At 39.4% G+C, this 13,246-nt stretch overlaps 1 protein-coding gene across 7 annotated transcripts in view; it reads left to right on the top strand.

The window, feature by feature from the left end:
* LOC105931337 (LIM and calponin homology domains-containing protein 1) overlaps positions 1–13,246 on the top strand; it is a 47,923-nt gene that overhangs the window by 28,272 nt on the left and 6,405 nt on the right. For 5 of the 7 annotated variants that reach the window (XM_036137508.1, XM_036137510.1, XM_036137513.1 and 2 more), the window contains 12 exons: positions 1,152–1,484; positions 1,693–1,728; positions 3,182–3,311; positions 3,395–3,552; positions 4,250–4,853; positions 7,204–7,515; positions 10,167–10,266; positions 10,355–10,380; positions 10,581–10,694; positions 12,244–12,336; positions 12,444–12,663; positions 12,758–12,857. In XM_036137508.1, the coding sequence (XP_035993401.1) occupies positions 1,152–1,484; positions 1,693–1,728; positions 3,182–3,311; positions 3,395–3,552; positions 4,250–4,853; positions 7,204–7,515; positions 10,167–10,266; positions 10,355–10,380; positions 10,581–10,694; positions 12,244–12,336; positions 12,444–12,663; positions 12,758–12,857 (2,226 nt within the window). The remainder of the gene's footprint in view (positions 1–1,151; positions 1,485–1,692; positions 1,729–3,181; positions 3,312–3,394; positions 3,553–4,249; positions 4,854–7,203; positions 7,516–10,166; positions 10,267–10,354; positions 10,381–10,580; positions 10,695–12,243; positions 12,337–12,443; positions 12,664–12,757; positions 12,858–13,246) is intronic. The other 2 variants (XM_036137509.1, XM_036137512.1) reach the window with 2 other exon arrangements.

Raw genomic sequence — 13,246 nt, forward strand, 5'->3', positions numbered from 1 at the left:
GAAAATGAAACTGTTGGGTTTTATAGATTCAGATTAAATCAGAACTGAATCAGAATGAAAAGGCTGCTCTTCCTTGAAGGATAAGTTCACTCAAATTACAATACTGTTTAACGTCTGATTATTTAACTGCACAATACATTTTATACAAATAATTGGTATTTGTATTTATGTAAAAAAAGAAATCCTTACTCTAAACCAATTTGAATACAAGCTAATATTGAATTAAGTTTATTTTATTTTTATGCACACAACAGATATCACATCAAGGCAATCTACAAAGAAGGTCTAATTTAAGTCCAGTGTTATGGAATCCAATTCAGGGAAAATTCAATGTAATTAATTACAGTCTAACCAGATAACAAATTCTAAAGAAATCCAGTCCAAAACATATTTCAGCACAGTGAAATCTACTTTATTATTAAAAGTGGGAAAATGTTTGCAGCAAACACGCGAGCACTGGTGCTGGAGTATTTTCTATATTTAAGTAAAGGTGAATGGGGGTAATGGCCGCAGTAAATCTTTAAATGGCTTCAGAAACGTCCTGAGCCACTTCTACTACAATGGCTTTCAAAATAGAGAGTCCTAAATAAATAAAAACTAATTATTTTGATAACAGAAAAAGCCTTTAACTTATTTAGTAATTTGTTGGAGCATATTTTGATTAAAAATCAACAATCAGTTCACATGTGGCATCAGTTATTGGAATCAATTGAACCTAAAATAAACTCCAGCTGTCCTGGTAGGGTTTCCTTTCTAGGCCGGTTTTGACCTTAAACATCAACAGACTTTACAATTATGATAGAATAAACAATAAAGCAGAATGCATTTGGTTCAATTAACTATCATCCTTGAATCATAACAGTGACTTATTTTAATGTTGAATTTTGTTTTGATTTTAATCCAAATGTTTTCATTGTTATTTTTTTAATCAGTATATAAATACTTCCTCTACCTGCTGAATTAACAGAAACATTTAGTTAGTAAGCCTCCTCCACTCAGAGGATAAATAAGGACGCACAGCATGTTTTGAAATCGGAGTGAACTGACCCAACGAGGCAATCAGCAGCCGGTTTGTAGGGAACCAGTTCTGATTTACCCGTTTTGGTGTATTTCCTGTTAATCGTGGCTCTGTGATTGGGTCGTTGTTTCAGCAGCGTTGTTACCATGGCAGCGGAACACGAGGCTCCGCCCTTCAAAGCGGCAACGAGCCTGAGGTGTCCTGGGCTGAGGGGGAGACGGGAGAAGGAAAAGCAAGAAAAGGGAGATGCTATGATGGCCCCTAACGCTGCTGTCACTGATGTGACTGAACCATCCTCCTCTTCCTCCTCTCCTTCACCCAAACCTCCTGCCAGTCCTCCCTCGGCTCAGACGTGTAAGGTGGAGGACGAGCTGGAGGCTGGAAGAGAGGAGGAGAAAAACAGGGATGGGGATAAGAAGCTGGAAAAGAAACCATCTTGGCTGGAGGATGAGCTTCCTCCAATGATGTGAGATGAATGTTTGCTTTTTTTTCATCATGTCTCTGATTTGACCAGCAGGACAGCAGCACTGACGTCAAAGCCCGTCTCATTCTGTCTCGCTCATAATGTCTTCATATTAATAATAAAAATATTTGAAACTTCTCTCATTTTCACCTCCTCAACTGCTTCTTTGAAAGCTATTATTCTCACCCACTGTCCTCTGCTGCTGTTGTAGGGTGAGCCGACGGGTTGCTTTTCTCTTAGACAACGAGTAAGTTTTAAAATCTGAACGAGGTCCTGCATGATAACGTGTGCATGGTCTGCATGCCACATGTCAAGATGTCGGTCAAAAACAGCAAAGAGTCTCTTTGCAACATGCAAACATGCTGAGAGCGTCATCACGGCTTCATCTCATCGTGCATTTCTACCATGAATGTTTGATTGCTTAAGTCAATGGTTTCATTATTTAGTCCCGTAGCTTTAGTTGTTGTGCAGCCAATACAGTTTAAAAGCCGTTAATGAGCCCCAGTTTCATGATATTTTGGTTGTAATCTTCCAGATTTTCTGCTAATCGTTTTAGCTTCGTTTCAACAGCTCTTTAATTCTCTATTCTGTCCCTGCACGTTTGAGAACGTGAAAAAGAGAAAGTCAAAAGATGAAGCACTGGGCCAACATCAGGTTTACAAATGATGAACGGTATCAGAAAGTCATATCTTTAGAAAATAGGTAAAAATAAATCAGACGTGACAGTCTAAAAGAAGCTTCATCTTTCAGTGACATGTCTAGTTTTCAGCTAATAATTCTCTTTAAATGACCTAGCTGGTGCTAAAATACTATTTTCTGCCTGCCAAACTATTTTATTCTTGGCATTTTTCCACAGAACAAAGAAGAACATTTTAAAATGCCTAAAGATCGAACTTAAAACTGTGCTAACTGAACAACTTTGGTTCAAGTCTAGAAGCCCTTTATACCTGAATGATGCAAAGGTGATTTTTCCTCTTTAACATTTTGCGCTGTTGATTGTTTTTTTATCGTTTAGCGTTTCTGCAGACCGCACACATGCTGGACACAAACTGTTACAGAGACAGTTTCTTTCCCCAGGCTGTCTCTCTGATGAACACTTAAAAGTCAGACTGCCCACATCAGTACTGTGCATATTCCCACTAACTCAGCCTGTTTTTCCTCTTTTGTGAAAACAATGTCTATTTAAATACTTACCGTTTCCCAAAATCTGTCAAAAACGCATCTTTAGCCGGACGAGGTATGAAATAGTTGGTTTATTGGAACAAAATGGAAATGGATACAAAATGTCCCAGCATTATTATCCATGGGCAAGATTTAAATTGCTTGTCAACAAGAAAAATTATTAGCAAAAATTTAAATTAATGAAAGAAACAGAAAGTCCAGAGAAATTCCCTGAAAAAACACAGAAAGCCTTTAGAAATATTGTTCAAAGCCACTTAAGGCTACTATTTCATGGCTGCTTGGAAGCATAACATAAAGAAAAAGGGACTTTAAAATCATTATCTGCCAGTCGTTTCTGTTTCTAACTTGTTTTTTTTGTTTCGTCTGCTGCTTTTTTTGATCATGCACTGCATTCTGTTCATCATTACATTCTTCACAATGAGCAACACTGTGTGCACTGAAACAAAACCGGATGCATGTAATTTTAAAAACGTATTTTCCAGAGTGAGACGGAACATTTGCCGTGTTTTCATTCCCAGGAGCGTTAGCATGGGTGACATGGCCAGCGAGGAAGAGGCGGGGCACCTACCTGCGCTGAGCCCATCGCGGTACGAACGCATGCAACAGCAGTACAACGCCTTTCTGGAAGAGGAGGACCACTGGCAGGACGTGAGGCTCTTCGTGTACTGCAACCGTGTGAGGCAGCGATTAGCAAGAAATAAAACTGATTGACACCATGAGCTGTCTCCCAGGACCTGGCTCGCTGGAAGAGTCGCCGCCGCAGCGCCTCCCAGGAGCTGATTAGAAAGGAGGAGGAGAGGAAGAGGATGGAGAAGAGGATGAAGGAGGACGGAGTGGACGGCAACAGGAGGAAGAGCATTAAGACGTACAGGGAGATTGTAGAGGAGAAGTGAGTATGCAGGGTTCCTGCGGATCCTTAAAAAGTCTTAAAAGGCATTGAATTCTGTAATATAAAACTAAGGCCTTAATTGGCATTAAAATGTCTTAAATCAATCTTTCTTAGGTCTTAAAATTGTTACCAGGTCATAAATAGGATTTTATTTTTGTAATCCTTACCAAACAGTAAAATAATTGATACAATTATATTTTTTTTAAATTTACAGAACGGCTCAATGTAACCATTATTGGTTCCGTCCTGATAGCGGAACCAATAAAAACTGTTGCGGCCGGACCATAGCTGTGAAAAGGAGTTGGCACTGATTTATAGTTTACTTTAATAGGGAACAAAACAAAGTTTGTGAATTCAGTTCGGTAGTTGTTAAAAATATATCTGTAATTTGTGTGTTTTTTTTAGCTTTCTTCCTATATGGGATGTTTTTCAAAATCTTTAACATGTCTACTGAGCCAGAAAGTAATGGTTTATGTTAAAATAAACATTTGGGTGAAGTTGTCGCAACCAGGTTTATCTTGTTTATCGTGAAGTTGGTCTTAACTTTTTATTTCAAGTGGCATTAAAAAGTCTTAGAATGTCTTGAATTTAACTTGCCTTATGCTGTAGGAACCCTGGTATAGGACTGCTGCCTTTAACGTGAGACCAGCCCAGTCGCAGCGTCTGAAATCATGTCTCGGTTGTTCCTGTTCTTCAGGGAACGAAGGGAAGCGGAGCTGTGCGAAGCCTACAGAAACGCAGCCACTCCGGAGGAGGCAGCTATGGTTTTACAGCGTTACGCTCTCCGCTTCACCATCAGCGACGCAACGCTGGACAGCCTGAAGCTGCCCCGGAGCACCAACAAACCCAAGCGGGACCTAAACCGGACAGACCAGGAGCCCAAGCCCACATCAGCGGTCATCAACTCAGAGAGGCTGGACTCTGACGTTTTAATAAAACAGGAACGCTCCTCAGATGGAGATGTGAAGACAGAGGGTAGCCGTGAGAAAGAGGAATCTGGTGTGATCTCCCCCAGCTCTTCCACACCAGACACAAACTCACGAGATGAGAAGCGTCAGTCAGAAGAGCTTCATGAGCCGCCGTCCCACCTGACCGAGCCTCAACCTGAGCGTCAGAAACAGCCAGACTCAGCTCCACCGCCGCCCCAGACTGAGACTGCTCCATCACAACCTGCTCCACCTAAACATGGACTCCCGTCCCCTCTACCTGCACCCTCCAGGCCGCTGCCCCTGCTGGTGGCCAAGCCCTACTGCGCGCCCAAAAGCTCTCCCTCTGGACACAAACACGTCCACGTCCAAAAGGTAAGAGCTGTGACCTTCTGTCAGGGCTGGACGACGCACAAAAAAAGCACATCGGTAGAATAGTCAATATATCAATAATTATCTACAAATTCAAAACATATGTTATAAGTGTAGCCCTGACCGTTTTATGCTGTTGCTTAGCAACCTATTTTTAGATACAGAACATACAAATACTGAATTTGAACTAAAATCTTTATTTAACCAACTTTCTACCAAAACTACACGTTTTTAAAAAAGAAACGCGCTCTCTAAACTCTTTGAAGGGGGCGGAGCTTGGTTCCTGGGTCTGCGTTGTGATTGGTTGGGAGGATGTAATGACTGTAATATTAACCTACATGGATACAATGTATAAGGAAGGAAAACTGTTATTCTATTTAACTTTTTATTGACTTTTTTTATATATCAATCGACAGACAACTTGTCTGTCAAATGATATATATTGTCATTGAATTATCGTCCAGCCCTACCTAATTTCTGTCATCTTATGCTGTGGATCTCAGGACTGTAAAAATATTTTTTGGACAAAAAAATAAATAAATGAGACCAGGGTAAATTATTTTAAAGCCTTTTCCACCTTAAATGTGACCCCGATCCTGCAAAATGTGGAAACCGGTTTGGAAGACAATTTCAGCATTCAGTTTGATTTAACACCAAATATCTGATTCACCTGAGATCAGATTTAGCTGCCCTACAAAAACCTCATCTCAACCTCATCTTACCGACTCAGAAGCTGAAATCGAATCAAGAGCTTTCTCAGCAGAGTATTAATTTAAATGTTTGGACGTTAATTCAGTGCATTAATTGACATGTTTGTTTTTTCTCCAACAGATTTGTTTGTTTTTTCAGTCGAGTTTTTCAGAAGAAACATAAACGTGGTAAAAGTTTAGAAAATTACTTATCATGGTTTTAGTCTGTTACTTCACAAACTCACTCCTACCTGGTACACCTGTTAAATTGCCTGGTAGCACATTTTTAGACATCCAGATGTGGTGGAGACAACAAGCTGGGGTTCAAACAGACCAAATACAATAAGAAACTTTGAAGGAAGTGCGGTTGTTGGTGCCAGATTATTTTAGTCTGTTGTTTTCAGTTGTTTTCACTCACATTGATAAATTACCTGTGCTCATAAAGCGCTTTATCACGGAGGTGCCAGACGGTTCTCTCACAACCAGTAACAGGCAAATCAGGTGAAGTGTCTTGCCGAAGGACACAACAACTGAGACAGAAGGAGCGCGGCGTTCAAACTAGCAACCCACCACTTACCGGACAAACTTCTAGCTGACAAGCTGGAAAAATATCCAACCTGTCTGAATGAATGCTGTAATTAATTAATGACTTGTTAGAGCCGTGTGGAATATCATGTTTTAAAGCGTTGTTGGTCAAACCTCGCTGGTGCCACTGTTGTAAGCTAAGAGCAGAAACTAAAGCTACAGTTCACTCAGGTTCACTAAATGTGTTAAACAGTACTTTGGAAAAAGGTTTCCTGGTCCAATAAGTCTCCATTTCAGCTGCAATGGTCAGACTTTAGGGTCAGAATTTGAGGTTGAAGCAACATGAAAGCCTGGCAGCAACCAGACACACCTCCAAGTCAACAAAAAGATGATGGAAAATTAAAGAATATTTATTTAGACGAGTTTACACATTATTCTGGTGTCTCATGTGGCTTGGTTTTTTAACCGAATAATTTCACAGATATTTTTTTTTATCAGTAATTAATTAAATATGTCTAAGCAGCAAAACTTTAATAATGACATTTATTTTCAGAATAACCAACAAATTTTTATATATATATGTATATATATATATGTATGTATGTATATATATATATATATATATATATATATATATATATATATATATATATATATATATATATATATATATATATATATATATATATGTATGTATATATATATATATATATATATATATATATATCCATCCATCCACTTTCCAAACTGCTTAATCCCTCATGGGGTCGCGGGGTTGCTTAATTAATTATGTCTAAGCAGCAAAACTTTAATAATGAAATTTTTTTTTCACAATAACCAACAAATTATATATATATATATATATATATATATATATATATATATATATATATATATATATATATAAAACCTGTGAACTTTGATTCAATTTTTATGACCCTAATAAACAAACAGATTGGTATTTATTATATTGTAATTTTTAGCCACAGTCTTGAAACTTATTTTATAATGTTGGTGTAAATCAACATTCTACAACATTAAATGGTGTAAATACTGATTCATCAAAGATTTACTGTGAATTCTTGTAGAAATGCGAACTGGATGTGAAAAGCAGATCCTTGTGGTTGTGTCCTGTTCAGATGGACGAGGCGGTGCGGCTGAACGGAGAGACGACGGAGGATTTCCCGTCCCTTCAGGACTCCCTGCAGGAAAGCAAAGATGTTTCCTCCGAACAGACGCAGAAACACGATCCTCCGGAGGAGACCGTGGAAAGTCCGACGCCTGCAGAGCAGCTGGAAGCTCCGCAGCAGGAAAAAGCGACTCCGACCGCCGGCTCTGCCATCAGCTCCCTGATCGCAGGCCGAAGCTGCATCATCACCACCACGATTGTGACGGAGCTTACAAAGACCCAGGTGGAGCCGCTCCACCCAGACGTCCAGAACAATGGACAGGTGACATGTTAAAAGATACCTGTTCTAAACACTGAGCTATATAATACACTGGAGTGCTGATTTTGCCAAAAAACTGAAGTCACTGGCCGCCATCTTGCTACTCCCTACTCTCACAGAATCCCACAGGATTTGGTTGCAACAACAAGCAGTTTTCTGGCTGTGTGAAAACGTTTCACAAGTAATTCTACAGTCAACTACTAGGATATTATGTGCTGAAATATTTTACATGTTATTCAAATTAAATATATATATATATGTGTATATAAGTGTGTGTATATGTATATATGTATATATATGTATACATATATGTAAATACATGTTTGTGTATATTGTTATTTATATATTTATAAATGTTATATATATAAATATATATATATATATATATGTATATATATATATATATATATATATATATATATATATATATATATATATATATATATATTTAAATAAATGCAAAATATTTCAGCACATGACTTTCTCATTACGTGATAGTTTTAGAACATAACATAAAAGTAAATGGCATTTGACATTTTTAAAGTTTTAAGCCCCCCCTGAACATGAGAAAATCCTCGTTATTCGATGCTGTAGCGCACATATTCATATATAGGGAGTACCACATATAGGGAGTACCAATATGGCGGCCAGTGGCTTCAAAGCGACTCGTTCTAACAGCGGGCGATTAGCACTCCAGTGTATTATATAGCTCAGTGATTCTAAATGATCGAAGCTATTCGCTATATACTTCTATAGTTTTATGTAGATTGTTGGATATGTTTTAAAGTTGGATGCTTAAACAAAGCTTTACAGCAGGTTTTATTGTCAAAGTTAGTGTAATAGTTGTCAGTGACTGATTTTACTGCAGGTAAATCTGTATCAGGGTGTGAGATTCCCAAAAAAGCTTCCAGTCCCAGGGTACGGTTCCACTGAGACACTTACAAACTCATCAAAGGCGTGAATATGATAAGCTCTTACTGATTTAATTTAATAATTAATTGATTATACAACTGTCATGTCTAAATTCCTATTGTAGGAACTCCTGCTGATTCTCTTTAAACCACTAGAGTGTTGCTTTCATGCTGTGTTTGTGGTCATCATCCTGCTGGAATGAGTCTATTGAGGGTTTTCCTGTTGGTAAATTTGTCTTTGCTCTACACCATCTTGATTTCCTCCTATTCTGACCAGTTTTCCAGCCCCTGTAAATAGAAAATGTGACCAAAGCATGATTCTGCCACTGCCATGCTATCAACCATAGTTTGATAACCTATTTCTAATCTGACTATAGTTCCTTCTTCCCACATATTTCCACAATAAACACGTGGAAGGACATGTCCTGGTCAGATGTTACATAAAGTAAACTTTCTGTGGCTGAAAACAAACGCTGCACATGATCCTGAACACCCGACCCGCATAGCGGGGGCAGCATCATGCTGTGGAGATGCTGTTCCTCACCAGGAGGAGAGAAGTTAGTCAAAGCTGATGGGAGGATGACTGGATTTAAATACAGCAGAAAAAACGCTATGCAGTGCTGGTAGAGACATGTTCTAAAGAACCATAAGAACGGACATTAAAGAGTAAAAATCATAGGATCTCTGGGTTCTACTTGCTAATAAAAGCCAGTTTGAATAAATGAGTTTTGAGATTTGATTTAAAAATACTCTTTTAATAGATCAGCGGTGGAGGGTAGATCCAAAGGGAACTGGTTCCAGAGTCGTGCCGCTGACCCACAAAAAAAAGCCTGATCACCCGAGTGTTTGGACCCAGTCTTTGGTATATGCGATAAAAAATGATCTGATGACCTGCCAGGCACACAAAAGCTTAGTAACTCAGACTTAGTTGCTTAGTGACTCTCTAATATAGAGAGAAAGCCAGTGTAAACGGGAAAGAACAGGGGTGACGTTATCAAATTTGGAGTTAGAGGACAAGCTGAAGGCGACTGAGGGACGATTGAGAGAGGCATGAATGGTCTTCTCCAGGGCAGGACGATTTCAAATCGGTTTAACTTTGACCATCAGATGTAAGCGGTAAAAAGCTCGACTTTACCTGTCAAACATTACTCCAGGTTTATAACTGAACTTTCTAATTTGAAAGTCAGAGAACTGACATCAGTTGTAGCAACATATTTAAATAAGATGCTTTGAGTCTTTTTTTCCCCCCCGATTAAAAACTGAAACTTTCGGTTGTTCCACTGTTTATATTTATATTAATATTTCTGTAACAAGGCTTCAAAGATAGATAAATCTGTAAATCATCAGCATAACAATGACAGCTGGTGCTGAGTTATAGCCGATCCAACGGGCAGCATGTAGAGATAGAAGTGAGCCAAGAATGGAGCCTTGTGGCGCCCGACAGGAGAGAGGAGGAGTTATCACAGAGAAAGGTCCGTCAGGTAGGAAGTAAGCCACTGCAGAGCTGAGTAAAACCGGTGTCCGGTTTCTACTTGTACATTTTAATACACATTTACATGAACGCAAAACAGCGGCCGCTCCAAGAGCAACACGTTTAAAAGCTCGCCACAATGGTTAGATGTAATGTTTTAGTGCTGTTGCTTCACTTTGCTAGATCTCTGAAAATGTTCTCAGAGAGACAAATACCTGCAGATGGGTTTGTTTTGGCTTTAATAATTTGATTTTTTAATGTGTGACACTCAGGATGAGACGGCTGAACTCTCCGAGAGAGCGACAGAGGAGGAAAAGACTGAGGCTGCACAATCACCCAGCAGTATGCAGGATTATTCTCCTACTGTTACAGGTAATTATGCTCTTCTTTATCAGCCATCTCTTTCTTTTGGGCTCTTTCCTTTAGCGCTCATGTATTTAATGTGTCCATCTGTCCACAGAAGGAGTAGAGGACAGCAGCGTGACTGTAAGTATCTCCCAGCATCAGCTCCGTGTCCTCCGTTCTGTTTCTACTCCATCCTCAGATTGGACCCTGTCCTGACCCTCTGTCTCCAGTGGTCGCTGTACTCGCTGTAGTCACACCTGTGTCCTCACCTTTCCTCTCTTTCTGTCCTTTTTGCCTCGTATATATGTGTGTCCGTGTGCTTGTTGGTCGGGGCTGGTTAGATTGAGACCCCCATGTTGAACTTGGCTAAACGTGTTAATCACTGGGTCTGGGACCCCAATGAGGAGCGTAAGCGCTTGGAAAGGTGGCAGCAGGAGCAGGAGCGCCTCCTACAGGTACTGTAGCGTGAGGTTGTACATGTGCATGGCTCAGCAAGTGCTTTGGAGAGAAAACATGTTCTGGATGTGTCTGTAGAGCTGGGTTCAGGCGCTTACATGTATGCAGGCATAGGTACTAATGAGTTTTAATAATTATTTGAGCTTTTTCTCCAGGGTGATTGTGCAACATGCAGCTCTTACAATTTTGAAATATAATTAGGAAGAGTCTGTGTTTTTTCTTTACTTATGAACTGAAAAGCAGTTTGGATAACCCAATCTTATTTGGACGATGTCCTGCAACAACAAAGTAGGGATGGACGATATAGAAAAAAAGCTTATCGATAAAAAAAAAATGCATATTGATCGATATCGATAATTATTGAAAATATTTAAAACCATATTTTATGTGCAGCTCTGCTCTGCCTGGACATTTTATGATATTGCTAAATGATTTAATTTTAATAAAGAACACAAACACAGAAATCCAATTAAATCTTTATTTAACCAAATTTTTTAACCATAACAGAATTTTTTTTTAAAAGAAAAATGACTTAAGAGACCTGAGTTATGTTATTAAATACTGACAAAGAATAAACTAAAGTGACCAGTAAAATGACCAAAATAAATATACCAATACCATTTTATCACAAAGAAAGGAGCCCAGTTTAGCTGCTGTACCTGCTTTGTTTTGGAAGAAGCTCCGTAAGATTTCTCAGAAGATGACGCGGAGCGGCGCGGGGCTAAAACGGCTCGCGCTGCTGCGGGAGTGAGCGGCTTACGTGACGAAACAAGTTGGTTGCCAGACTTTGTTTTTATCGGTTCCTTGCAAGTTTTACAAATCACTGTGGTTTATTTCTGTCAGACTGGCGAATTAGTAAAACCCCGTTTTGGGACCGTTTCCTCCGCCGCTCCTTGCTGCGACATATTCACGTGCTCTGTGTTGTGGTTTGAGAGGGCGGCGCTTTGTGACGGCGTGCCTGGGTCCGCAATTACGATTGGTCGAGAGGAAGTAGTGACTGTAGCATCAACTAATATGATAGGCTGAAAGGAAGGAAGGAAAACTGTTTCTATATCGAAGTTTTATCGACCCTGTTTTTTTCTATCGCGCCACACGTCTATTAATCGATATATATTGTTATTGAATTATCGTCCAGCCCTACAACAAAGTCAACTGGAGAGCTTAGAATGAGTTTTTTCTCAAGTTTGTTTCTGGATTTTGCGCCAGGAATGAGACGCCGATGTAACGAGTGAATTTCTCCATTGTGAGATCAATAAAGACTATCTTATCTTATCTTATAATAAGTGACCCAGTGTCAAATTTTTGTATTTTTTGCCCTGTAAAGATTTGAGAAAGGCCATGATTTATTAAATCTTTTGAACCCAGTTCTTGGTTTTAAAATGTATTGAAGTAATTTGTTGGATCATCATCATCCTGGAAAAAAACTTTAAATATTTGAAAGCTCAAAATGACCGTGATGGTTGTTTCTGACCAGAGCTGTGCGTTTTTATATTTGTGTGCGAGTGCATGTGTGTCTTATTATGTAACGTAAACTGTCCCTGTCATTAGGAGCAATACCAGAAAGAACAAGAGAAGCTGAAGAAAGAGTGGGAAAAGGCCCAGCTGGAGGTGGAGGAGGAGGAGAGAAAGCACAACGAGGAGGTGGGAGTCCTTAGAGAGACACGCTGGAAATAAAAAAATATATATATTTTTTGGTTTGTTGTCTCAGATTTCCCTCTATTTGTTTTCCACGTCTGTAATTCAACCAGGAAAGACGAATTTTAGAAGAGACTGTTGCACCGCTCAGCCCCTCTGCCTTGCTGCAGAAGCAGTCAGAACAGACAACAGCAGCGTCTTTTTCTGCAGAAGAAAACATCACCACCACCACCAGCAGCACAGTGGGAGGAAACGTGTCTCTGCAGCAGAACGGACAAGAAGTCCACACAGGAACTCAGGATCAGCATGCGTCAAAGCTTCATTTTCTGCAGGGTGAGAGTGACGCGGACCTACTCAGATTGTGTCCACACGTTCGTCTAAAACCGCAGCAAATATGAGACAATATGTGGTCGTTTATTTCTGGTAGATTCTGGATTTGATGATCAGCCCCCAAAGAAGCAGGAAATGTGGAAGACGGCGTCTCTGGACCGCAGCCCTCAGCTGAACCAGACTCAAGCCGTTAAAAGGTGAGTGTGAAAAATGTCCCATGAACAGTTTTGGCTTACAGACATGATAAAGAAAATGAGGTGCAACCGCTCTGAATTTAACAATGTATTACATATCAGAACATAACACAACTGTAGCGGCCGAAGTGGACTTTTAGTTTAAATAAATAGAAATCGCTTAAAAATGCTTAAAAAGTTAGATAATAATCTTATTTGAATTTCTAATTTCATGGATAGATATATTTCATGATTAAAATGATAAATATTACATCTACAAAGTTAAAAGAATAAGAATTCATGTTTGTAAGGTTACTTGGATTTTGGATTAAAAATGTGTACTGTCGCTTTAAGGACTGACGAGCCGGCTTCCATAGCTCTCTCGCCTTTATTGGCAGATCGCAAGGAACCGT

The sequence above is a fragment of the Fundulus heteroclitus genome, chromosome 5, assembly GCF_011125445.2.
Source record: "Fundulus heteroclitus isolate FHET01 chromosome 5, MU-UCD_Fhet_4.1, whole genome shotgun sequence".
Taxonomy (NCBI): Eukaryota; Metazoa; Chordata; class Actinopteri; order Cyprinodontiformes; family Fundulidae; genus Fundulus; species Fundulus heteroclitus.